We start from the raw sequence: 27484 nt of genomic DNA, 5'->3' as shown, positions 1-27484 counted from the left end.
CATACCTCCCAGAGTGGAAATTGTGCTGGACTTTTGGCAGTTACATTTTTATTCATGCTTATGTTTGCATGTTTCTTTCCTCATCATAGACTCATCACATATTGGTCAGGGGGTCGGTACCACTGCTTGTGCATGGTTAAGTATTTAGAAGTCAGGGTTAAAAGCTCTTTACTGTATTAGGTATCAGCAGGTGCTTAATACATGTATGGAGCCAAATATGACTCACTTTCTCAGACAATGAGTTAGGGGGCATCTCCATGATGCCTTCGCTATCACCAAAATAGTCTGGTTCCATCAAAGTCATCACAATTTTTAGTTTGATGCACAGCAGGCCCCGCCCACATACCTCCCAGAGTGGAAATTGTGCTGGACTTTTGGCAGTTACATTTTTATTCATGCTTATGTTTGCATGTTTCTTTCCTCATCATAGACTCATCACATATTGGTCAGGGGGTCGGTACCACTGCTTGTGCATGGTTAAGTATTTAGAAGTCAGGGTTAAAAGCTCTTTACTGTATTAGGTATCAGCAGGTGCTTAATACATGTATGGAGCCAAATATGACTCACTTTCTCAGACAATGAGTTAGGGGGCATCTCCATGATGCCTTCGCTATCACCAAAATAGTCTGGTTCCATCAAAGTCATCACAATTTTTAGTTTGATTCTCAGTTAAAATGAAATATCTTTGAAAACAGATCTAATGACTTACTTATTTTACAAGGGTAAAACTGGGAATCTCTTAGCCAAAATGGGCACATTGCAGACAGGATCAAAATCATTCATCTCATGACTCAAGAAGGTATTTAGGAGATTTCCAGCAAGAAATGTTGATAGCAGTTAACCCTGTTTCTCCCTTGCTGGCTATTTAATTCACACAGAAATGGAATAAAAAATATTTCCCCTCTCATGTGCAAACATGACATGAGTATGGTTTAAATTTTAATTGGGTAATTCCAAAAATTCCCACTGATGCTACAATTTTTGTACTTCTTTTTCTAATAACGAAATAGCAGTCTCAGCAGTGGTATCACTGGAGACTTGATGAAGTATTCACTTCACATATTCTGATAATGTTACTGGTGTGGAAGTGCTAACTGATCTGGAGGTGCTAACAACAGTGCATTTTACTTCACCTCCTAGATATTCAACTGGGCCACAGGGAAAAGTAGCTAAGGGATTCCCAGTTTCTCAGGCCACATAAGAAACGGCTGAGCACTAAGTACTTCCTAAGAATCATTACTTCTGCTTCAAAATATAAATATAACCTGTATGGTTCAGCATCCTGACAGCTTGTTTGTCTTGTAGATTTGTATCTGTTCTTTTTAATATCATATTTAAACTGGTTTACATCTCCTACACCCCTCTCCCCAGACACCACTCTTTGAGAAACCTTTGCCAGAGTTTATAGGATGTGCTATGCTTTTATATAATATGTGTTGAGAATGCAAAGTGTCCAATGTGGCCACAAAAAACACAGCTTCAAGCTTAGCTTCATTAAATTTGCTTAAATGTCTTGTATCCATTCTGAAAAGAGACATGAAGGATATCTAAGTCTGTATCAGACACATGTGCTTTTTAGCTTGCAACACACCCCTTTCAATCAGCATTAGAGACTGAAGTCATATTTTATAAAAAGCTGAAGGCTGCAATTTTTGCCATTTAGGCTAAAAGTTTATTAGCAAACCGTAATGACTATCCTGATTGCAATTAAAAAGGTTCTCAAATGGGTCAACATGCTTAAGTGTGATCTGCAATCATTTAGATTTTAACATGATGGTTATTACTTATTACCAGGATGCACAATGAGATATTGATTACTTTTAACCTTTAGATCTAAGGATCCAAAAAAGGTCAAGGCAGTAGAGAAGTCTACCTTTCCTGTCTAGTAAACTTATGGCCTTTAACAGAATTCTAATGATTCTGGTTGGCAAAGCAAATCTGAAATTAGTTTATCCTCTTGGCAGACAGAAATTATGACATATTTTGGAAAGTCTGCATGGATAGCATTTTTGTACTTTCTGCTGCAAATAGGCTTCTCAGCATTGCTGAGAGCGCACAGAGGCCATCTGATTGCTTCTGTTTTGTTCATGTTAACACAGTTTGCTAATAGAGAAAGAGATGGAAAAAACCTTAATGCAAATACCAGTAATAAGACAAATGTTGCCACCTTCTCTTAGGTAAAATAGTTTGTGCTTTTTTGGTATTATTATTATTGGCTCTATTTATATTCCACCTTCCCCTCAACATTGGAATTCAAGGTGCCTTACAATTAAACAAAAACAATATACTTAAAACACACAGCCAGCTTTGGAATAGAATTAAACCATCAATAACTTTAACACCAATTTAAAGACATAGCTCAGTGAGTTTGGAATATCAGTATACGAAGGGGCCTTGTAGCACCATAGAGACATATAGCAGCATATGCTGCCAACTTTATTCTCTCAGTCTCTAAGGTGCTACAAGATTCCTTTGCACTTAAAAACAATGTAAATTTACTATTAACATTACAAAAGACAGTTTAAATAGAGTACAATTAAAACAGTACAACACCTTATCAAGAATTAGTGTGGTGCAGTGGTTTTAGTGTTGGACTAGGAATCTGAGAAATCAGGATTTGAATCCCACTCATTCATGGAAAGATGCTAGTCACACTCTCTCAGCCTTAGAGGAAAGCAATGGCAACCCCGCCCCCAATAAATCTTGCCAAGAAAACCCCATGAAGAGGCTCATCTTAGTACTGGCATACTTTGGAAACAACATGAAAGCACAGAAAAGAAACAACATTCTATTAAAAGGCTCTTAAACAAAACCTTTTCTTAACAAACACCTGTTGAAACAAAAACAAAAAAAACCTTTGCCTGCCTGTGGAAGAACAGCTGGGAGGGGCCAATTCTATCCTAGCTAGGGATGCATCTATGTGGGGCAGGTTAATCTGCTGTAATTGTGACCCGAAGCTGCCCATGAATCCAGGGACATGTGTCAGATTGCCAGGAATGCTAGAGACCCATTTCCTCTTCCTTGCTGGTCACACAGGCACCATATTGTGACCTCAGCGGATATTGACAGTCTATGGCTAGGCACTTACAAGAAGCTCCATGACTGATGAGGAGCAGTGGCAATGAAATGCAGACAACCCACACCCTTCACTGTGTTGATCAGCATAAGGGAATGGTGATGGTAGAAGTGTGCATATAGACAATGGATATGGCCAAAACAGTTCTGATCCAGTTGCCCAAATGGACATAAAGTCCATATATACTCCAGAATTTCCAGTAAATTCCAGAGTACCCTTCAAATTTATTTACTGCAAAGCAACATCAGTTTAGGGCAAAAAAAACCTCAGGATACCTACTAGACATCACTGTGCATTGTAAAGATTGCCAGTAATGGATTTCCCACCCACCCCTAGGAAGAGAATTCCAGAGCGTAAGTACAACCACCAAGAAGACTCTATCTCATGTTCCCACCAGATGTGTCCATGAAAGTGGTGGGAATGAAAGAACAACCTCTCCTGAGGCTTTCGGGGCTTGGGTAGGCTGAGGCTCATATGGGAAGATACTCTGCCAGAAATCATGGCCTTATGCTGTACAGAGTTCATAACCAGCACTTTGCCTGAAAATAGACCAGTATCCAGTTGAATTGCAGTAGCAAGAGTATGTCTGAAAGTATCTAGTATTTACTGCACATATGTTAGGCTCAATTCAATTGTTGCTCTCAACAAATTAGACCACTAACCAGAGGAACCGTTATAGCAGGGGTATATCTAAATGTTTATAATTTCTGCTGCACAGAAGAATACTGAACAAGGTTCAGTCAACAATGCCAATGAAAGCAGATCCATTGGGATTTACCAAGTTTCTGTTGACTCAATGAGTTTATTATCATTGTCATTATCATGGTTGTATTTACTTGTATCCCACCTTTTCCTCAATGGGACTGACAATTGGGTTTACTCTATTTCCCATGCATACACTTGTGTGCACATGCACATAGGGTTACACAAATAAGGAAATGACATTTAGGAGTAAAATATCTGGGGCATACACTGGATTCTTGAGTCTTCATAGGTTCTGCATGTTTTATCCAGCCATAACGTGATAGAATTTAAACTACATGTGCATATGGAAACAATAGATGTATTTTAACGCTTTCCTCCCAATTACAACGCAATAATCTAAATGCAGATCAAATGATAGAGCGATGACTTTAGCTGAGCCCTTGTGTGTTGGTTTTCTTTTACTTTGCCAACATTTGGAATAGTTTTTTGCATTCATATCCACAAACAGAACAGAACCCAGACTTCAAGTTCAGAAGAATTATGGGCACGAGAAACATATAACTGTTGTGTTACATTAATTTGCAGAACACTTGGCATTATCACTGCCAAGTAGTCAAATTGTTCCAGGTTGTTCCGGAAGGTTGTTATTAATAGCATGTTTTCTGAGGAAAGTTCTGTCTACTTTTGGAACTGCATTTCTGTTGCCAAGGAAACTCCTTTAAGCACAGCATTCTAGGAGCACACTGCTGCTTTTGTTTGCCAGTATCCTATTCATATCATCTAAGTAAGCACTTTACACACACTTCAGTCTGCAGTTTCCAACACTGAAGTATTATAGCTTACATTTTCTTTTCCCTTAAAATATATTTTGCTTTCTCTTCTGCTCTTTTAAGGTCCTTTTGAAGAAAAAAAAAAGTAACAGCAAAGCAGATAACGATTCCCTCCATATGTCTATTTTCATTAATTTGAATTATAGTTTCATAGCTTATAATGTTAATCTTCAAGTGTTAATTATCTTTTCACTCTGAAATGAATGTAGTTGTTTCCTACTGACTCCAGTTGTTTCCTACTGACTCTGTTATTGGAGTACGAAGTAAAAGACACCATTGAATCCGGAGCCAGGATTGTTGTTGTGATTAATCCTGGTCACATGGACCATCCCTGCCAAAAGGAGATCACTGAAGAAAGGTGACAAAGACAGTGATTTCCTGTCAGCAATGAGTACGACAGGGCTGTCTAGAAGTGATGCAAATGAGGGAAACTTTCACCATGGTTTGTTTGATTCAGTCCAGGCCACAGCACTGCATAGAACTGGGAAGGAAAAGCACATGGAGCAGCAGCACACCCAGAGGGGAAAAGGAATTGCATGCTTCAGTGTAATGCAAAGAACAGAGCCTCCAACATTTCAACAGTAATTTAACTCTGCAATATCATTGCATTGATTAGTGAACGGGTGTTGATTCCATTTGTCAGATGTATATTGGATATAGCAGAGCTTGAAAAACTTACTTTAGAGACTAAAACTGTCAGGAAATAGCAGCCACAAGCTCAATAGGGAAACGGGAAACATTTAAGGATGGAATTGTGATGGCTCAAGTGTGTCAAGGCACCTACTTTTCTGGTAGATTTCTATATGTCCTTCTTGAAAGCTGTATAATGTAATGTTTTGTGCTTATGACGGTCAACAAAACACAAAGGACTTCATTGCATGAATCTGTTATTCAACTACAGTTCAGGCTATAATTGATAGCAGATATTGAAGGTTGACACCTTCAATATCACATTACTTCAATGGTGCATTTGCACCAATCTGCCAATTTGTGGTCCCAGGATTGTACTTCTGAATGCCCTTGAAAACCTGTCTTCCCAGATTAATACTGTTCCTTTATTTTATTTTAGACTTTTGTAAATTCAGTTTTGGGAAGGGAAGCAAATATAATTTTAAAATATAAAATAAATGGAAAACAGACAGCTCTTCATAAACTATTTAGCTATACTCCCTTTCATGCTACTCAATTATGATGTTATGACTGCACTTGAACTGCCAAGGCAACATTCTATGGAATGGTGGGATATAATAATAATAATAATAATAATAATAATAATAATAATAATAATAATAACAACAACAATTTTATTTATATCCCGCCACCATCTCCTAGAAGGGACTCGGAAAGGCTTACAGAACAGCACCTAATCGTGCCATAAAAACACATAAAATACATCAATATTTATGATCATAGCAATATCAATTAACATAAGATAACTCTTACAAAAAAACACAGAAAACACAACTCAAATATAAAATAGTCAGCTAAAACAGCAATAACTACTAATTAAAATGGACCTCACAACCAAGTTGAATATCCAAGCCACAAAACAAAAATAACATCAAAGTGTCAGTTTGTTTGGTCATCTAGTTTAGCTGTTGTCTTAGCCATTATCAAAGGCCTGTTCGAAAGGCCATATTTTCAATTCCCTCCAGAAACATTGAAGAGTGAGGGCTTGCCTAATTTCCCTGGGGAGAGTGTTCCAAGGCCAGGGGGCCACCACCAAGAAGGCCTCTCACTCAACCCCACCAACTGCACTTGAGACAGAGGTGGGACCCAGAGGAGAGCCTTCCTGGCAGATCTTAGAGCCCACACAGGTTCATAGTGAGGGATGAGGTCGCATAGATAGGCTGGACCCAAACTGTGTAGGACTTTGAACTGGGACCAGAAACTTGTTGGCAGCCAGTGGAACAGCTTTAATAGGGGCATGGCATGCTTCCTATAATTAGCCCTAGTTAGTAGTCTGGTTGTCGACCTTTGCACTATTGCAATTTCTGAGCTGTCTTCAAAGGCAGCCCCACATAAGTGCATTGCAGTAATCCATTCTAGATGTAACTAAGGTGTGGACCACTGTGATGGCACGCCGGGGGAAAAGAAAACTGTATGGCTGGCTACCCGGTGGCTATCGGTATACCCTCTGATGTACTTCAGTTCTTAAAATAAAGACTCTTGAGACTGGATAAAGACTATAAAGACTCAAAGATGGAAGAACATAGGCATCCAATAATGCAATCAACAATTCAAGGTGAATATCAGTTGTCTGTACATTGTGGATGAGCATTACGTACTTGTGGCTTCCAAAAGTATTTTATGAGCACCCTTACTAAAATTTACTCACTAAATGTAGCATTCATAGAAAAAGGTATGGAGTTATAGAGTATTTTACCATAGCAAGAGGAAACATGAACATGTTACCCAACAGAGGGAATTAAATGGTGAAAATATATTGATATGGTTCTATTTCACACCTGTAAAAGGGAGAAAAAGTGAGGAATAAACTGAGATAGACAAAATGTAGGTGTACACAAATTAGCTGGCATTGTAAATGAAAATGTAGACAAGCCCCAAGGCTTGTTTAGAGTGGATACATGGAGCACAAAATAGTGAAGGAAATAAGAGAAGTGAAAAGTGACACACGCCGGAGAAAAATAATAACAGAGCTGTGATTCTCCAGTTATTTTCCAGTGATCTTGAACTGAACTCTGTTTGAAAGATTTACATCCAATCTTTTAAAAAATCCAATTGTGAGATAGACTAGAAAAGCAAAACAAAGAAGCCCACGAATAATTATTCAAACATTTTAAGCACATAACAGGAAACGATATCAAAATAATTTAAAATCTAGACTCAGTGTGTGTAAAAGTTCTAAGCTAATAGTCCTAAGCCAAACTTTCTGTCATTTGAGTGTCATGACAAAGAAGGCTTTTTCCAGGTAGCTACCTGCATGTTTTGTGATACACTGAGACTATTGCTGAACTTCCTGTCATCATCATCATCATCATCATCATCATCATCATCATCATCATCATCATCATCTATGTTTATTTATACCCTGCTTTTTCTTTCCAAAAAGGAGACTCAAAGTGGCTATAATAATTATAAAGGCTGGGCAGGATCACATAGAAAAGTTATTTTTCTTCTTTATGCAAAGTTATTAAAATCGGTTTTCCAAATATTAAGTCCCCACCTGCACCCTAGCTATTAGTTTCTTGCAAAGAAAACAACATATCTAGGACATATGAAAGGTTTTTCCCTCAGTGCATAGTTGGACCATGGAATTTCCTTTCATATTATGTGGCCATGGCACTGATGGCTGGTCACTCCTGAAGCAGTTAACCCACCCTACATTTTAACATATGCTTTATAGGAACTGTCCTGTATGATGAACTATAGGCTCATCACTCTAGACAACTTTTTTAAAGCTACACAAAGACTAGAATGGATTAACTGAGAGCCACCAGTCAACACTGAATTTATTTATTTAATTATTTTATTTATATACTGCTTTTCCCACCTCTGGGGGGACTCAAAGCGGTTTCCAACACAATCAACCAGTCATAGAAGCAACAATGGTTACTTCACATGATTGTATATCATCAATATTGTTTGCAGTATGTCTCTGTGTTCCATTTGCTGAGGAAAATGGTTGAGAAGAAAGTGTTAGATTCAGGGTTGGCTACTGCACTAAAGGATCTGATACAGCAGATATTTTATGTTCTTTTTAATTTTTTTATCCAATTTTCCTTAGGAAGCATTCACAGGTTTGATAAATATTTTAATGCAATTTTGTCAAGTAAACATCTCCTCTTTTATTGGACAGTTTTCCTGTTGCTAAATCAACATGTTCTCTTATAAATCATTATGACAGTACCGGTATTTCTTGTACCCACCATAGCACACATCTTTCTTGAAGATTTAATCAGGGCACATTTTATGCAGTATGTATTTCAAGCACCTTGAATGCTTTTATAATCAACCTTCCAAATATCAAAGGAGATGCCAGTATTTTTATATTTGTAAAGAAATGTTTGGTTAATTTAACCCCCACTCCCCGCTAACAATTTTAACAATCATATCTTACTCAATTTAATGGGGTTTTAATCTAGCACACAATTAATCTTCTGGGGGAAATGTAAAGAATTATCATTAATTTTCTCTATGTAGTACATTCATTTATAATCTCCACAGCTCCAATAAACCCTGATTTGCTTAATTTTTGAACACTCCAGGCAGAAATCTTGCATCAATACAGAGGTTTCTATTAAAGGATTAATGAGAGGAGTTTAGACACTTGGGCCATATCCTATAAATCCTATGTAGGCCATTTATCACCTGATCTTAACAAAATGGTTGAGGGTTCAGGATCAGATATTAGAATATAAGAAGATTTCACTTTAGTTATACATTAAATTGGACCACACATACTCTTGTCAAAATATATAATGATGACAAAAGGGAACAGGGTATGAGTCTGAGGAAGGGATGTAATTTTTCACTATTTTTTCTCAAAGGAAGCAAAGTGTAATTTCAACAATTTTCTTCCTATTTAGAATAGTGTTTAAAAACTATAAAGATTTCAAAGATATTTGCTGTTGAAGACTTAATTTGTACAGAAGTCACACATGGTTTTTTTGTGCAAGAAACTGCTGGAATATTCTGCCCACAGAAAGGAATTTTCTGTGAAGAATATACTACTTTTGTGTAGAAGGATTATTTTCCGCAGGAAAAAGATGCTTTTGGCAGCAGAAAATGTCATACTTCTGCACAAATATTAGACATGGTATTTCTGTGCAGAAAATTGTACTATATCTATGGGGGAGAGCCCATGGATTTTGCAAAAATGAAATCTTGAACTGACACAATTCCTGTCTGTCCAGGAGTTTTTCCATCATGGTTTCCTGACACTCTAGAAACAAAATGTTCCACCATTTAAAGTATTTTTGAATATTGTCTCCATCCCTAGCTGAAGGCTGAACAGAGACATGAAAAATTAAGCTCACAGCCCCGTTTTGTCTTATTATTCCTACAATATTAAGTGCTGCATTGATATTATTCTTGCTCTCTCCATCTTCTCAATTGCCAAACTGCTACAAATGCTGACTACTACTATTCTATCTCAAAAACAAAATTGGCACATAGCTATTTTATTTAAACAAATAAATCTGCATGTATTTTGAAATTTTGGTTTCTTCTGCATTGGACTAGGAAGTTGTCTTAGGCAATAGTTTAATGTAGTTTGTTTCCTGACAAACTACAGAGGAAGTGACAATGTTATAGACCAAGTAGCACAGCAAGAAGGGAGGTTCAAAAAGTTGGAATTTGTCAGTATGTTAGAGAGAAAAACGAATACCACAAGATAGCAGAGAGTATAATGACAACCCTGTGAGATACGTCACACTTCAACCAGATGTGGTATAAATCAAGTTTTCAAAAAAATGATGGCGGCTTTGTTTGTTTAAATAAAATTGTATTATAATGCCCTCTGGAGGCAGAAGAAGATGAATTATTTTTGCATCCAAGATAAAATTAAAGACGGAATCAACAGAGAACAGAAACCACAACTGAGTTGTATTTAAAAGGCAAGCTGTCATCACTTGACAGTACAATATTGGAACCAGAAAGGCTGGTTTTAATCGGTGTGGATTTGGACAGACATCAATGAGACATCACACTGAACTGTGACTATATAGATAGCTTTCTCATATCTAGTTGTGGTATGTCTATACTGTTATTATGTTTTAATGTATGCTCTTACTTTGGAGTATACTTGCTTTATTATAGATCTTTCCCATTTATAGACTCCTTAGGGGCAAAGATTACTGCTGCAAATAGAGGTAACACAGCAGGTAACCTGGCAGAGAAGGTTTGCTGAGTTGACTCAGAGGTGCAATTACATATCAGTTCAATAACTGGCAGGAAGTTTCTGTAGGTTTAAGAAACCTACTGCAAGAAAAGAGAACACACAATGGGCTGATTGTTGTAGACTATATTACAAATTAAAAGGAGTGTGACAGCCTTGAGGTCTATCATTTCAAAAGATACTGATCCTGCATTTCTGCATCAGAATAACTGATTTAATAGCTCAATATTTGACCAATAATGACTATAACAGAAAGCTGTGAGGGGTTAGCTTTGGAAAATATAATGAAAAGTTTGGCACACAATTGAAATACTAAAACGTAAATTCTGCACTCAAATGAGCCCTCGTGTGGTGGCAACCAGTATCTACCACATCAACAAATAGGCTTCAGAATGAGTCCTCTTCCAATTGTGACAAGTGCCAACAGGCACCACAAGACATATTCACCTTGAGACACTGACACAGTAAAATAACCTTTAGAAGACTTTGCCACATCAGAAATTAATATGTGAACATTTATTAATGAATGTGTCTTAGGCTATTTCCACACTGTCCTATATCCCAGGATCTTATCCCAGATGATCTGCTTATCCCAGACTATCTGGCAGTGGAGATTCATATAATCGAGTTTAAAGCAGATAATCTGGGATCAGATCATGGGATATAGGGCACTATAGAATGGGCCATATAGTCCTGTGAACATAACAAAACCCTTTTAAGGCTAGATGAGATAATACTGTCAAGAGGACCAAAAAGAAGAACAATGGATGGCAAAGGGGACAAAAGACTGAGCATCTTGGGAATTGGAAAAGCAGGAAGAGATAAACATTCAGGTATTTTGGAAGAGAAGGAGGATGCACACAATCACTTTAGCTCTGAAAAAGAGGAAACATTAGGAGAAGAGAGGATAAACTGATAGCAAGAGTGTAAAAAGGGGTTTAGGATTGAACTCATCTTTAAAAAAGACAGCCATGTCAGCCTACTCATCCAAGGTAAGAGACACATCAGCTTTCAATGGAATGGCTGTTGGGAAAACTTGCTTTCTGCTTCTCATTTTTGGTGTTGAAATATTAGGTAACTTCACTGTTTATTGGTTACATGCAAATGGCTTGTGCTTATTCACATGGGTGGCTGTTTGCAGTTGGGCCAGCTAATATCTCTCTCAAGGTACACATGTAAGGCCATGTTATAAAAAGAGTCTGATTTTCCTGCTTTGTGTCCCAAATTCATTTTGGCACATTGGTCATGAATTTCTGTATTCTGAATTTCTGTAATCTGTATATTATTGTTGTTGTTGTTGTTGTTGTTGTTGTTATCACAGGTAGAATAATGTAAATTTTAGTAACCATTTCATAGTACACAGAGAATGCTATTCACTTAATTTTCTTAACATTGCTGAATCTGAATTTATCTCCCACTTGTGTCTAACAGTCATTTTCTGTATTTTGTATTAAATGACTGACTAGACCAGGTATGGGTAAACTCTGGCCTTCCAGGTGTTTTGGACTTCAACTCCCACAATTCCTAACAGCCTGAAGTCCAAAACACCTGGAGGGCTGAAGTTTGCCCATGCCTGGACTAGACCGATGACTTTCCCCTGTCTGTATCTTGGTCTGTACCTCTTTGAAGGATTGGAAGGTAACAGTAGGGTAACCCTATCATATTTACTTATTTGCTACCTCAATTGCGCTGTTGTACCTGTATGTGCTTTCAAGTTCCCTGTAAGGCTAAATTAATAGTAACAACAGAGTATTCTGCCACCTTAAAGACTAACATGCTTTATTTGATTTAATAGTCTAGTTTATCAAATTTATCTTTTAGACATTGGAATTCGTGCATTAATAATAATTATATCATGCTTTTTGGGGGGCAGGGTTGGGGATTAAGTCAGAACACCTTAAATGGGGGGAGATAATTTATTCAGATATATGAAATAGGAAAGAGAAGAGACCAGAGAAGAGACAGTAAACCTGGAGGAGAGAGAAGAGAGATGTAAAGATGGACAGAATTTGAGTTTTTATCTCTGTCAGACATATCTGTCTGAATACCCAGGTCAAATAAGACTTTCTAATCTTTTAAGGTGGCACAATACCCAATTGTTTTTGCTGAGACAGATTAGCAGAGCTACTTCTTCCTAAATGACCAAACTTTATTCAGAATTGCACAGGAAAGGATAAAACACTTGTGCATGGCATATGGGTTTTGTGATATTAATAGTCCTCAGGGAAACAGATAAAGTTAATCTCTTATAACAATATATTCACACACGGCATATGGAATGCTGCCTTGTATCAGTCAGAACATTGGTTGATGTAGTTCAGCTGTATTGACATATCCTGCCTGATATTCCCTAGGTTTGGGGCAAGATTTTTTTCCTGCTCAGTTTGTGGATGCCAAGGATAAAGCCTAGGTATGAAAAACAGGTGTTATATCACTGAGCTGTGACAAGTATTTTTGCTGTTCAAATATTTTGTGAAGAAAAATTCACATAAACTAGAGAGTAACAAATGTAGTTTTCTTAAAAGAACATGTCTGAGTAAATGATCAAAAATACAAACAAAGCAGAGAGAAAACAACTTCTATTTGACCTTGAGTGTCTCATTTCTTTGATAAGAAATTTTTGAAAAGCTAGAGGGTACTTGCTTCTTGTCATTATAGTGTTGCTGATTCTGTGGTTAGTTATTAATTTTATTTTTTATGATTCACAATCTGCTCTTTGAGATATGCCATATGCTCAAAGCAATTCAAGGATGACAACTGTCAGAATTAGTCCAATAAAAATGGCCTAAATGAGGAAGATTTACTACATCTTGACATTTCAAGCCCCTCCTCCACACCCCCATCGTTCTCCCCCTAATTTCTACATCACATACAAAAGTCTAGAATTAAAGTTAAAGGTGAAATTACAGCTTTTGAAGAAGTTAACATAATGCTTTGTTAACCAGAAGTAATCAGGCCTCCTGTCTAGTAGCAACAGCAAGAAAAAGAGAGTTTCTGTAGACAAAAGATACGCAATAATGCATAAAATTATAATTACTGTGTTTTGTATGTAAAGATTATATAATAAAACAATATTTGCTATCTCTTATTTGTACAGGTGGAGCATTTCTTATCCAGAATTCCAAAATCTAAACTATTCCAAAACCCATATTTGTCCACATGGATGACTGAAATAGTGACACATTTGTATTCTGATGGTTTAATGTACTCAAACTTTGTTCCATGTGGGAAAATATTAAAAACGTTGTATATAAAATTAGTTTCAGGCTATGTGTATAAAGTTTATATGAAACAGTAATGAATTTAGATTTGTGACCCATCTCCAAAAGATCTCATTATGTATTCATATGTAAATACTAATATTCCCAAATCTGAATTTGTTTTGAAAATTCTAGTCCCAAGCATTTTGGATAAGAGATTCTCAGCTTATTATTATTATTATTCTAATAAATTAAGCTGGAAAAATCTTATACATCAAAAGCAATCACCTAATGTTATTTCCTTTAGTAAAGACATGTGAACAGTAGATAACATCTATAAGAAATCTCCAATCACAACACATTTTCTAAATGCTCGTATCGTTTTTCCCTCTTCACTTTGTTTCAGTCTATTTATGAATGCAGCTTCATCTGTTTCTATTCACTCCAAAGGCAATTCTTTGTCCTGCTATAGAATTCCAGCACATAGAATGTGATAAAGGGAACTTGCTCACAATTATGATGTTGGTGCAGGCTGTCAGCCCAGAGAGGATGGAAATGAGGTTGGGGACAGGGAAGGGAATTCTAATAGACACCATGATATCTACAATGAACGCAGGGCCATCCTGTGAGAGAAAGACTTGTCAAACTAATCAGATCTCCTCTAGCTAGGTAAAGGCAGTAAGGGAAGCTCTAACCTTGTAAAGATGAAGCTGCTGCTCCTCTGACATCATCAGGTCATGGCTGTCTATCACTATGGATTCCATGTCAATCAGCCAATCCCAGAGCTCCTGGTATTCTGAATCATAGTCCAAAAGGCTGCAGATAAGGAACAAAATGTATTATGCATAATAGAGTATAGCCGTTAAAACTGTCTATTAAAATAAGATATTCTGGAAATTGTATGATATTCCTAGCTCTATTGTGGAAGAGATTCTTTATTTCAAGAGGATAGGCAGAAATTCAACTCCTATATAAGCCAGTACCTAAATCTCAGCAAATTATGCTTGGCTCTGTCAACAACAGCAGACATATTTCACTTGCTTCAAAAATTTAGGAAGTGGGAATTACATAGGGAACTGCTTAATGGCTTTTAAAGTGCTAGCATATTTAGCAAACTTCACCACAATGAGCATTATGTGCCGTTATTTGCACCAAAAACACTATTTTCAACAAAAAAAATGACTCAATCCATTTAGCCATCCTTCTGCTGTCTATCTGCCTATCTCTGCAAATATATATCCTACGTTTATTTTCATGCATGAGTAGCTAGCATTTCAACATAACACTTTAAGATAGGCTTGAGTGAATACGGTAAGCCAGTGAGAACCAAGGCCAGATACAGTATTAGACAGGTGTTCCCTACAGACATGTTAGAAACAAAGGTAAGGACAGGAAGTCAAAACAATGAATCCTTGAATAGCCAGCAATCATTAAAATTCAAAGAAGGATCACAACGCTTTCCAACAAAATAAATCATTAGAATAAGGAGCTTAAAAGGATTAATGTTATTCTCTATTGAAAGCCTAGTGAATAAGTAAAATACTGTGATACAAGAAAGGAAAAGAGGGTGCACATGGAAAAACTGCAAAATTCTCTGAAGGATAACTTTAAAAAAAAAAGAATCACTCAGAGTAAGTAACCTGTAACTCTCCAAATCGTATCCTTCACTAAGAAGCACATGGAGCATGTCACCTATATTGTCTCACTACTTACCCAAACTAATTATCACTTGTATTTAAATCAAAATCAGTGATATCTGCTAATTTGCTTGTAGATCATAGGGAATCAGTGCAACCCACAAGAGGTGCAATATTAGTACCCTAACATCAATATTTGGTGTGAATTTACTGATACTGTACTACATTAAAGCACCTGTGTAATACTTTTATGTGGTTACACTTATTTCTAAAATAATATTTGTAAGGTTATTCTACAACAATATTTGAATGGTTTAGGGTCCCTCTTGTCCCTACCCTAGAGTACATAGACATGACAACTTGTTTTGGAAAATTCTAGACAACTAATGTAATGGTGACTCCAGTCACAAGACTCTTGCTATATTCAGGTCATAGGATTGTTGTATCTGTATATTGCATTCCACCATACCATTTTCACTTACCTACATCAATTAAATGATATGATCTAAAGCAGTGGTTCGCAACCTGTGGTTCCCCATGTGTTTTGGCCTACAACTCCCAGAAACCCCAGCCAGTTTACCAGCTGTTAGGATTTCTGGGAATTGAAGGCCAAAACATCTGGGGACCCACAGGTTGAGAACCACTGTTCTAAAGGATAACCTATGACTACAAGATGGTATTGAGAGAATTCAAGGCACACATGCATCATGTGAGGATTGGGAACAAAGGACAGTAGAAGACAGGTAATAAAATTTAAACTCCATTACCAACAGAAAAGGAACTTCCCTTGAGATCCAGCTGTCCCTATCCAGTGCAAAGCTAACTGCTCCTTTCTTAGGCAGAGAACAGTCAATTTCTGGAAACAAATTAGTACTGTATAAGTAAAAATTGCCAATTATATTCCAATAAATGTTTTATCTTTGACAGAAGTAGAAAACCTCAAAGAGCTAAGCCCCAGTCATTTGGCTCTCTCTTGCTTTCTCTAATTGTCTGAAGAGAAGGCAGATTTTATTTTTTGGACTAATAAAACTTTCCAAAGTACTTAATGTACCCCCACTAACATTTATATCTAAAGTTAATTATGATCTATCACTATTTTGTCATTTTAAAATCAAATTTGGCTGAGATCCTGGATCAAACAGGCAGAATGAAACAAGCCACCTACACAGTTCTGTGATTTCTCTCTTCCCCAGCAGCTGTCAATCTGTGTATGTTTGTGTTGCTATGGCTGTTCCATGACCTGGTCAGGAATGGAGGAAGATAACTGAGACAAAGACATGACTGGATGGCCTGCAAGGGGAGCACCCTTCCTCTTGCACCAAGACTCACCAATTCTTCATTTTTGGAGTCCTGTCCTTCCCTGGTAAACAGGAGCCAAATGGGAAATGCTGAGGGACTTTGAATGGGGAGCAAAGAACTAGAAAATGGCCCCTTACATCACATACAAAAGGAGATATATGCATGTGCCATCAGAGTTATACATATATGTGTCATCAAAATGATTTTGACAATTAATTAAGAGAACAACAATTAATGAGTGGTAGCCACTAGCCATGCAATTCTGCCATGGCTACCACTCGCTTATTTGCTGTCTTATCTTTGTGCACTCCATGGAAAACCTCATATGAATTGCTACCTAAGCAGGTGCAGCAGTAATTAAAAAGTATATTAAAAAGTTTCTGACAAGATAACACATTTAATTAATCACTATTATCATTGCTATGGAAGGGGATTGGCTGAGAAAAAGAAACAAAACTATTTATTTCCCTTGAAGAATGGACTAATTCATGGCTTTGAAGGACCGGATCTCTCTCTATGAACATGTTAGATATCTATGATCAACTGGGAAGGACTTTCTCTCTGTCCCACCACCCAATCAAATGTATTTGGTGTGAACACAGCAAAAGGCCTTTTCAGTAGCTGTTCCCAGACTTTGAAACTCTCTTCCAAGAGAGACCAGAATGGTCCTATCCCTTCTTGCCTTCAGCAAGCAAGTAAAGACCTTTCTCTGCCAGTAGGCATTTGGGGAAGGATAAGGGGCATGCTGCTGGGGATTGGGATTCTGCGGTGATTGTGAGCTTTAAATGTAATTTTAATTGTATTTATTACATCTTCATTATGTTTTGACTTTTATCCACACAGTACTATTTAATTATGGGTTTTTTTATTTTTGTATTTCCTATGTTTTAAACTGTGATCAAATTGTGTGGTTGTTAGCTGGCTTGAATCCCCATTGGGGGGAAAGGCAGGATAGAAATAAAGTTAATTAATAAAATTAATAAATCAATCCAAAATCACAAAATTATATCACCTTTCAAATGTAATCTAGCCTAACCCCCACCATGAAATCCTCTACTACAATTTTCTCTACTGATAGGTGAATATACAGTTTCTGCTTAAAATCATCAGCTGAAGAGTTCAACCACCATCCAAAGCATATGTTCTGTTTTCAGCAATTTGTAGCATTGTGAGGTGCCAAGATTTCAAATATTTTGGTGGTTTGTCATGTGTGTGAGTTGGGAATCTGGTGATCAGGAGAGAGAGGTAGATATTCATTTGTGGAAGGGCAAACGTTAGGTGTAAGAAATGCTTAAAATATTATGAGGTGATTGGAAAGATTCCCCATCTTTTTCTTTCTTATTACAAAAAAGCAACCTTCTGCACTTAGCTGTGGCTGTGAGTTGTTTTTCAGATCTCAGGAATAGCACCTCAAATGTTACTAGAAGGTGATGTAATGTGGCTTGAAGTTACATTTGTATGGTTTCGTGTATTTGCCTGTCTCTTGTATGGGGTACCAGACTGTCTTTAATATTTCATAGCCCATCACTGCAAAATTCAGTTTAAAGTCTTCCTGGTCAAGCTTGTGACACTTCCACCAAACATATTCTTCTCAGGCTATGTGAAAGGAATCCCATATCCTGCAAAAATCCCTCATCATGGAAACATGGAAATGCTCCATAAAAAGCAAAACATCACTGACAACATTTGTAGCCAGACATTCATTTCAAGAATTCTGTCTTCCTAAATTGAGATGAGAACATCCTGTGACTCAACTCCTTCCCCTTCCTATCTGGTTCCTCATAGATACATATACTACATTCAAAGCTCTGCCTGGATCAGCCATTTGGTCCCATGTGTTATTACATCAGGAATAAACATACTTTCTGCACTGAAATGTAATGATTAACACAACATTGCTTTAATCACCCTTATTATGGAGTCACCAAACGCTGCCCCATAGAAATGTTTTATACATTTATTAAACTGCTTTTCACACATGTAATAAACTGTCATAATCAATTGCATCAGCAGAGTCACTTGCATGGTTTATCATATCTGCACATGAAACAAACATTTGAAAATCAGAGTGCAAGAGCCTTCTGAAGATTTTGCAACCATTTTTCTGGTCAGGTGATGGAATAAAGCCATTTTGACAGGAAGCCCCAAAACTGATTTACTAGGGAAAGAGAGTATGTGCAAGGATGAGGGTGATGATAGAGAGAGCAGTGTTCCATAAGTTTCCCTTTTTCTCTTGTTGTCTTGCATAGTTTTGTGATGTTCTTTGAATTATGGCAACACTATGAATAAGAGATGAGATCCCCCACTAGCACCTCTGCTCAGATATTGCAATCTCAGGGCTGCTGTTTCATTTATTGAGTCATATGACGCTACTGATGCTACCACAGAGATAATCTATGGTTTGTAGCATTGGCCAGAAATGAGAGCCAGGCACAGCTGTATTTAAAATACTTCCTTTATTATAGCAGCCAAGTAGAAAATAGAACAAGCCTAATACCCTAAAGTTACTATCTGATCATGGAAACTAAGCAAGCTTTATATAGGAGATCCACAACAAATACAAGGGTTATAGGTCAGAGGTGCTCATATTTTAGTGGTGCTCATTTTAAAAAGGGCATTCAGTGCAAATATATTACTACGGTTGTGCTCCTTAAGAATATCTAGTATTTGCATTGTACTTAGTGAATAATCTACTGTAAATAAATCTGATGAAAAAGCATGCCAAGAAAGGTGACAAAATGTATTAAATAAATGGTTTATTGTAAAATTATTAGAATTAGGAGAATTTTGCATGCTTCTACAGTGTATCTTGGTGATCCACTGTCAGTCATTGTGGACAGAACTGGCCTAGATGGAGTAATGGTCAGACATAGTACAAGTCCACTTTCTACTATTCTAAAATAATAACCGAAACACCACAGGCAACGTGTTAGGCTAAAGAATGTGAATATAAATGTATTCCCACTGGATGAATAAGTTGTAACAAATCTATTTTAACCTGGTGGACAGGTAATCACAAATGCAGTGCTGTACACCTAATTCTCTGAATGCAAATATATTTCTTAAGACGTGGACATTAATTCATCATATAAAATGAAAATGCATGAGAATTTTTCTTGAGAGAAAATCAACTTGTGAGTACTATTCACAATTTTCCTTCAGTAATTGTTCAGGCTTACATTTTTGAATATTTTCTGGTATTGCTATTCAGGTTTCGCTGTTAAAATGATTATGATTGGTGAGAACAGGAATATTATTTTTAAATCACATAGCTTAAAAGCATTATGTGTCAAGCTACCAATTTATCAAAACCAGCAGACAATGGGAAGGTGAAAAGCAACTAGTACCAGTTAAAGTTGAAAGACTCTCAACTGGTTATGTTTTCATTACAGTTAATGTAATTCTTCACTTTCCCATTTCTCAAAAGCAATTAAAATCATTACTTTTATTCATTATGGGTGTGTAGTTTTGCTAAAATCTGCTGATCTTTGATGCAAAACACACACTCTCCTGTTGTTCACCTTTTCTCTGTTTCATCATCCAGAACAGAGTAGAAGGTAGCAGCAGTGTAGACAGCACTTGAACAATGTGATATTCCTTCCCTATATCCATCTATATATAAAAGGAATGGAAATTGCATTTACACTACAAACATAATTAAGTTAAGTTACGAACGTAATTTAGGTATATTGTCCAATATTCTGTTCAGCTGTTCAGCTACCTCTTCTGGCCAGACTCTCCCAAATCTGACAGAAATATCATCTGCCTGTGCTCTGACTGCCAGCATATTGGGCCTCTGTCTTCTCATGCTGTTGATGCCCGGTAAAATAAGTGGGGAGGGGGATATAACTATGGCAATAGTGTCACAATCATGACTAAGAGTGGTTTTATACATCACAAAACCTTTATATGAAACAGTAAAGAGTTATGTGGCCCTTTAAAGGCCACACATTTATTTGTGGCATAATAAGATTACAATAGAAAGATTTTCCCAAGCTATTTGTGAATAATCTATGGGTTAAATCCAGCATCACATTAGTTGGCCAGGGCTTTCCCCTCCCCTCCAAGAGTTTTCCAGACCTAAAAGTATGATCTAGGGCAGTGGTTCTAAACCTGTGGGTCCCCAGATGTTTGGCCTTCAACTTCCAGAAATCCTAACAGCTGGTAAACTGGCTGGGATTTCTGGGAGTTGTAGGGCAAAACACCTGGGGACCCACAGGTTGAGAACCACTGATTTAGGGCATCTCAGCCTTCCAGTGCTGGTTTTGATGGAGTGCATGAGGTTCCAGGGGAGAAAGATTTGCCCAACCCTGCTTCTACTGACAGGGGTCTATCCAAAATCAAAAGGACAGTGCTTGGCTCCATCTCATGTAAACATACACTAAGTACATTAGTGTATTTAAAAACATGTACACAGATGATCTGCATTGCTCCCATTCATCTTTTAAAGTAATCTCTTTACATTTTGTATGGTGTGAGGGTGGTGAGATTAGCCTTCTCTGGAGCATCATGAATTTGCCACCACCTAAATGTTTATTTTGGGAGGTGGATGCCCTCATTTTGCTGCCGGGGGGATTTGCAAAGGGTTCCCTACACTATCATTAAGTGAAATGATGTTACTGATTAATTTCCAGCAGATATCAAGCTAGCTTCAATATGTTCATCAGTTTGTCAGGGGCATGAAGTTGGCCACCTCTGGAGAAAATGAAGTTGGCCATCTCTCCCCCCTCTTTTAAGCAGAGGCTGGATGGCCATCTGTCGGGGGTGCTTTGAATGCGATTTCCTGCTTCTTAGCGGGGGATTGGACTATTTGGCCCATGAGGTCTCTTCCAACTCTACTATTCTATGATTCTATGATTCTATGATTCTCCTCAGCTTGGTCTCTGATAAAGTCCTGTTAGAAAATGTTAGGGAATTGAAAGAAATAAACTGCATATCTTTAATATGTAGCATGCATTAAAAGTCTTAGGATATTCTGTACATTCTGCTTGAACTAAAGAACAGCTGTGCTTAGTTTGCCCTTATCGTGATCAACTGATGTAGGGCAATGAGTCACAAAATAGATATTTATGTTAATAAACACACACACATATACATACACAGAGTGACAGACGGACAAAGAGGGACACAGAGAGAGGTTGTTTCCTTGTCTTTTTTGGTTTAGTAAGAAAAATCCTTCCGACTAACATAGAAGGGAGAAAGGGAAGATCATGTTAAAAAAGACAGAGAAGATACAGATCACTGAGAATAAAACAACAAAAAGAATAGTTCCCTACCCATTACTTCCCACTGTGTGAACTTTTGACATATCCGCAAATTCTTCCTTTCGCTTGCTACTGCTGTTGTACTGTTCGCTGTACAGCTTTAAGGACATCTGTTCAACAGCATCTCTTTGTGCTTCCAGATAACATAGCTGAACATCAGCCTAGAAAAATAAATAAAAAAGAAACAAAGTCTTTGCTTTAATTCACAAGGAATGCATTTATAAAGTTGCTGCTTTCAGACTCAGTGAACAACTCAACCAAATGTTATCATTCACAATAATATAAAATACTATCGTAATCTTATTGCGTTGGTTTTTAATAACATTGGATAGATATGAAGTTTCCATCTGTGGTCCCAGAGTACGATTTGGGGTGATGGTTAGGTTTTAGCTAATAGTTTTATATGGTTAGGAGGGGTGTCTACAAACATTCATCTTGCCACATTCCCCATTTAGTTGCAAACTGGTTACTTTTGGATCTGTCCCCCACCGTCAAATTAGGAAGAAGATGTATTGTGGATATGGGATACAACACCTTAAATACTGCCTTTGAAGTCTAGACTAAAACCTGGATTTGATTTATTGCCCTGCTGACATGGAGGTCACCAGATGTCAACAATTTCTATGTAGAAATGAATGAGAGGATAATTTCCTAGTTGTGCTGCCAATACTTTTCATTTTTCCTGCCAGGTTGATGAAAAGTAGAACAATCTATGAAGAAGGGCTCGATTTGAAAGGCATCCTCCATTTGAACTCAGCTTTGTATATATGACCATATATATTTTGCACATATGCCCAAATGTTCAGGTCTCTGTATATTGAATCCAGGTGCTTGCACTCATTTCCCCCCTTTCATCCAGATTGTACTTATATCAGCCCTGTAGTTGATTCAAATTAATTTGTCTGAATCTATAAATGTATAGTACTGCAGAAGTTTTGGTGTAGAGTTAGTATTAATTATTCACAATAATTTTCCACTTCAGTGCTTACAAGGGATGTTGGAGCGAAGTCATTCATTCCATTGAAATAAATAAAGACAGCAAAAAGATTCAATGTGTTCATCCAGAATGCACATAGGATTTGAACGGGAAGACATCATCTCCTCTCCTCTTATAATAAAAACTTCAGGGGTAACCATATTTCCATTTATGCAAACATCCAACAATGTAAATATTCTAAATGGCCAAAGTGGATGGTTACATTCTATTCAGCATGATTTCCATGTATCAAAATTGAACAAAGGGGAATATTATTGAGAATAGCAGGGTTCAAGTCTAGATGCTACATCCCAATAGCTTGTTGAAAACAGGAGGGGATGCTAGGAATATTTCTATTCATTTCAAGGGTACTAAATGAAGCATATGATATTCATATAGTTTAGTTTACAGTTATAGCGACTGTTAGTCATTAACATGCAAGCATATGGATATCAGGATTAAGTGAGCTTGGTTCCCTAAGATTTATTCATCTCCCCCTTGGGATTGCGTTTCACTCAGCAGTTGCCATTCTTCCTGCTCAAGTGTTTGTTTTACTAACCATGTCAATAAAAACCATGGCGCAGAGAGCTGTCTCATTTCGCCAAACAAGTTTCCAAAGATTATTCAGCAGCCTCAGCTTTAAGCAACTTGAAGTGCATTAGTCCTGATGTTTTTCTTTTAGACTGTTTCCTGGTCAAAAGAATGTTGAATAATATTTGGCTTCAGAACTCATTGAATGGATACTTTATGTCTTGCAGCTGTGTTGATGAGCTGGATTCTAGAGCTCAGAGCACCAGATGACAAAGGGATGGGTTTGGCTCTTTTCCCCACTTGCCCCTGGGTAGCTGGGAAGACCGCAGAGGCAAAGTTGAGTTCAAGAGCACTTGGGAGCCAATATACTATTCTTTCCTTACATCATGCTCCATTAAAATATGAACACACCAATCAAACTACAGCAAACCTCAAAAAGTGGCAACACTTTACAACTTAATCTGCTTTCCCCATTCATAGTAGTCTACAAGCTATTATTTTAAAAAGGAAGGACTCTATATGCAGGTGCAGAGGAAGCAGGATAAGAGCTGCTAGTCAAATTACACACTGAAATATACATATAGTCTCTGGTTGGTACATTTTCATTCCAACAATGGATTTTCCCAGAAGGCCTCTGCTTCTGCAGTTATATTCATAAATATAAGGTTTTGTTTACCTGTAAATGACCAACACAAAAAAGCAAGTGCGCCTGCAAGATATATGGGAAGAGAAAAACTCATGCTAGAATAAAGAGATGTCTTTAATGACTAGGTGGAGTGCTATTTAAGTTCATACTAAGTGTATGATCAAGTCTGATGATGATGAAAATTGCTGTTGACCTAGCAGCCCCGAAAGACCGTTGCATCTGTCAAGTAGGGAAAATTTAGGTACGCTTTATGCGGGAGGCTAATTTAACTAATCTACAACACCATAAAACTGCTCATGAGGAAAAGAATGAGGAAGAACAGCCACCAATGGACGGTGAAGCAACAGCTCCCCCTGTGGCCGGAATCGTGAAGCTGGAAAAATGTTAAAAATGCCTCTGTGTCTGTCTAAAACTGAATGTTGTTTGTCTGTTGGCATTGAATGTTTGCCATATATGTGTTCATTGTAATCCGCCCTGAGTCCCCTTTGGGGTGAGAAGGGCGGAATATAAATACTGTAAATAAATAAATAAAATAAAAAATGATGAAGAAGATAATGATGTTCATTTGTACATGACTTTCCCCAGAACTGGGACTTAAATAAACTTGCATTGGTATTCAGTATTGGACTTATTGATTCACAATGGTTATGTTTCTATGAACTGGTCTGTATTCCATATGACTACATTTTCTTACTGTTAGCTATGTAAATGTCATCTCAGCCCACCTGGATTGGATGAAGAAGGTCCTTTCAGTTTATGATCAGACTGAATCCTTCCTGGAGGGCCATACCCAGAACGTGGTGCTGGGGGACTCTTCTTCAAATCCCTGGCCATTGACCTGTGGGGTTCCTCAGGGTTCCATTTTGTTCCCCATGCTGTTAAAAATGTACATGAAACTGCTGGGAGAGGTCATCCAGAGTTTTGGAGTACGGTGCTACCTACATGCAGATGACACCTAACTCTACTACTCCTTTCCATCTAAAGCCAAGGATGCTATCCTGACCCTAAACCAGTGTCTGCCATCAGTAATGGACTGGATAAGGACAAACAAAATGAAACTTGATCCAGACAAGACAGAGGTGCTTCTGGTCAGTTGGAAGGTAGACCCGGGAACAGAGATTCAGCTTGTGTTGGATGGGGTTACACTCCCCCTGAAGACAAAAGTTTGCAGTTTGGGGGTCCTCCTGGACTCGGCACTGAACCTGGAGGCCCAGATATCTGCGGTGGCCAGGAGGGCCTTTACACAATTAAAACTTGTGCGCCAACTGCACCTGTTCCTTGAGAAGCCAGATCTGGCCATGGTGGTACTTGTCTTAGTTACCTCCCATCTGGATTATTGAAATGTGTTCTACATGGGGCTACCTCTGAAGAGTGCTTGGAAACTTCAGCTGGTCCAAAGAGCTGCAGCCAGGTTGCTAACTGGGGCTGGCTACAGAAAGCAGACAACCCCCCTGTTGCAGCAGCTCCACTGACTGCTAGTCTGTTTACAGGCACAATTCAAAGTGCTGGTTATAACCTTTAAAGCCCTAGATGGTTCAGGTCCAAGCTGTCTGGCTGACCTTGTACAAATCTGCCTGGGCCCTGAGATCTTCAGGAGAGACCTTTCTGTCTGTCCCACCTCCATCTCAAGTTTGGTTGGTGTCAAAGAGGGAGAGAGCCTTCTTGGTGGCTGCCCCTCGACCCTGCCCAGGGAAGCCAGAATGCCCCCCTCCCTGTTGTCCTTCCAGTGGCAGGCTAAAACCTTCTTATTCAGACAGGCTTTTAAAGATGAAGGTGTTTAAGATGAAGTCGGGGGTGCAGTGGTTTTTTAACTTTGAATATGTTTTGATGGATTTTAACTGAATGTTTAGTGCTGTTTGTGTTTAATTCTGTTTTAATGTTTGTATGTTCATATATGTTAAATTGTATACCAATGCTTTTATGTCAAGCCGCTTTGTGTCCCAGTTGGGGAGATAAAGCGGGGTAATAATAATAATAATAATAATAATAATAATAATAATAATAATAATGCGGTTTTCTGGCATTGTATATTTCTGCCGCTTCTGTGTCTGTTCATTTGTATTTTGATTCTGTAGCCCACTTGTCGATGGATGTCCAGAATCCTGGGCGTTGACCGAGCCAGTATAGACTTCGTTTTGGTTTGTTTCTCCATAATGCTAATGGGTTAGGTGCTCTTAGTTCCACTCCTCAGCTGAGACCTCTCTGGCTTGGTTGGACCTGCCAGTAGTTACACTACTGCCAGCACAGCTCTCAGCGTCCTTGGAAGTTAAGCCCCCTCCCCCCACCACCATGACAAAGTGGCACAAAATTGAAGGAAAAGCTGATAAGGAGAAGACTTGACCATGGCTCATGAATGGGACACTGAAGAAGGAGACAGAAGGGCTGATCCTTGCAGCCCAGGAGCAAGCCATCAGAACAAATGCAATTAAGGCCAAGATAGAAAAATCAGCTGATGACCCAAAATGCAAATTGTGCAAGGAAGCTGATGAAACCATTGATCATATCCTCAGCTGCTGTAAGACAATTACACAGACTGACTACAAACAGAGGCATAACTATGTGGCCCAAATGATTCATTGGAACTTATGCCTCAAGTACCACCTCCCTGCAGTAAAGAACTGGTGGGATCACAAACCTACAAAACTATTGGAAAATGAACACGCAAAGATACTGTGGGACTTTCGAATCCAGACTGACAAGGTTCTGGAACACAACACACCAGACATCACAGTTGTGGAAAAGAAAAACGGTTGGATTATTGATGTCGCCATACCAGGTGACAGTCGAATTGAGGAAAAACTCAGCCGCTATCAGGACCTCAAGATCGAACTTCAAAGGCTCTGGCAGAAACCAGTAGGTGGTCCCGGTGGTGATCGGCACACTGGTGCCGTGCCAAAAGATCTCAGCTGGCATTTGGAAACAATAGACATTGATAAAATTACAATCTGCCAACTGCAAAAGGCCACCCTACTGGGATCTGCGCACATCATCCAAAAATACATCACACAGTCCTAAACACTTGGGAAGTGTTTGACTTGTGATTTTGTGATACAAAATCCAGCATATCTATCTTGTTTGCTGTGTCAGACTATGTCGTTGTGTCAATAATAATAACAACAACAACAACAACAACAATAATAATGGAGGAGGATGTTTCTACTTTCTCCCACCATTGAGTGAGGCTATGGCAATCAAAAGCAGGATTCAGCTCCTTGTCGCAGCCTTGCTCATGGCAGGAGAGCTCTAAGGAGCCACCTTGTTACACAGACTAAGTAGTCAGCCTATGACTGCAATCAAAATCACAAACACAAAAGAAATATATAAACAGTTACTGTTAAAATACAATTAAACTTAAAAGCATTTAAAACAAAAGACATAAAAGTAAAACTACACAATAAAACAACGTACAGTAATGGTCCCTATCAGATACAGACATTATTATTCTCTTCAAGTTATAAAA

At 38.0% G+C, this 27484-nt stretch overlaps 1 protein-coding gene across 8 annotated transcripts in view; it reads right to left on the bottom strand.

The window, feature by feature from the left end:
- akap6 (A-kinase anchoring protein 6) overlaps positions 1-27484 on the bottom strand; it is a 337540-nt gene that overhangs the window by 73719 nt on the left and 236337 nt on the right. For all 8 annotated transcript variants that reach the window (XM_062968252.1, XM_062968251.1, XM_062968253.1 and 5 more), the window contains 2 exons: positions 21884-22032; positions 14367-14487 (listed from right to left, as the gene is read on the bottom strand). In XM_062968252.1, the coding sequence (XP_062824322.1) occupies positions 14367-14487; positions 21884-22032 (270 nt within the window). The remainder of the gene's footprint in view (positions 1-14366; positions 14488-21883; positions 22033-27484) is intronic.

Source organism: Anolis carolinensis, chromosome 1 (assembly GCF_035594765.1).
Source record: "Anolis carolinensis isolate JA03-04 chromosome 1, rAnoCar3.1.pri, whole genome shotgun sequence".
Taxonomy (NCBI): domain Eukaryota; kingdom Metazoa; phylum Chordata; class Lepidosauria; order Squamata; family Dactyloidae; genus Anolis; species Anolis carolinensis.
Note: the sequence above shows the minus strand (reverse complement) of the source record. Positions and strands in the feature narration are given on the sequence as shown.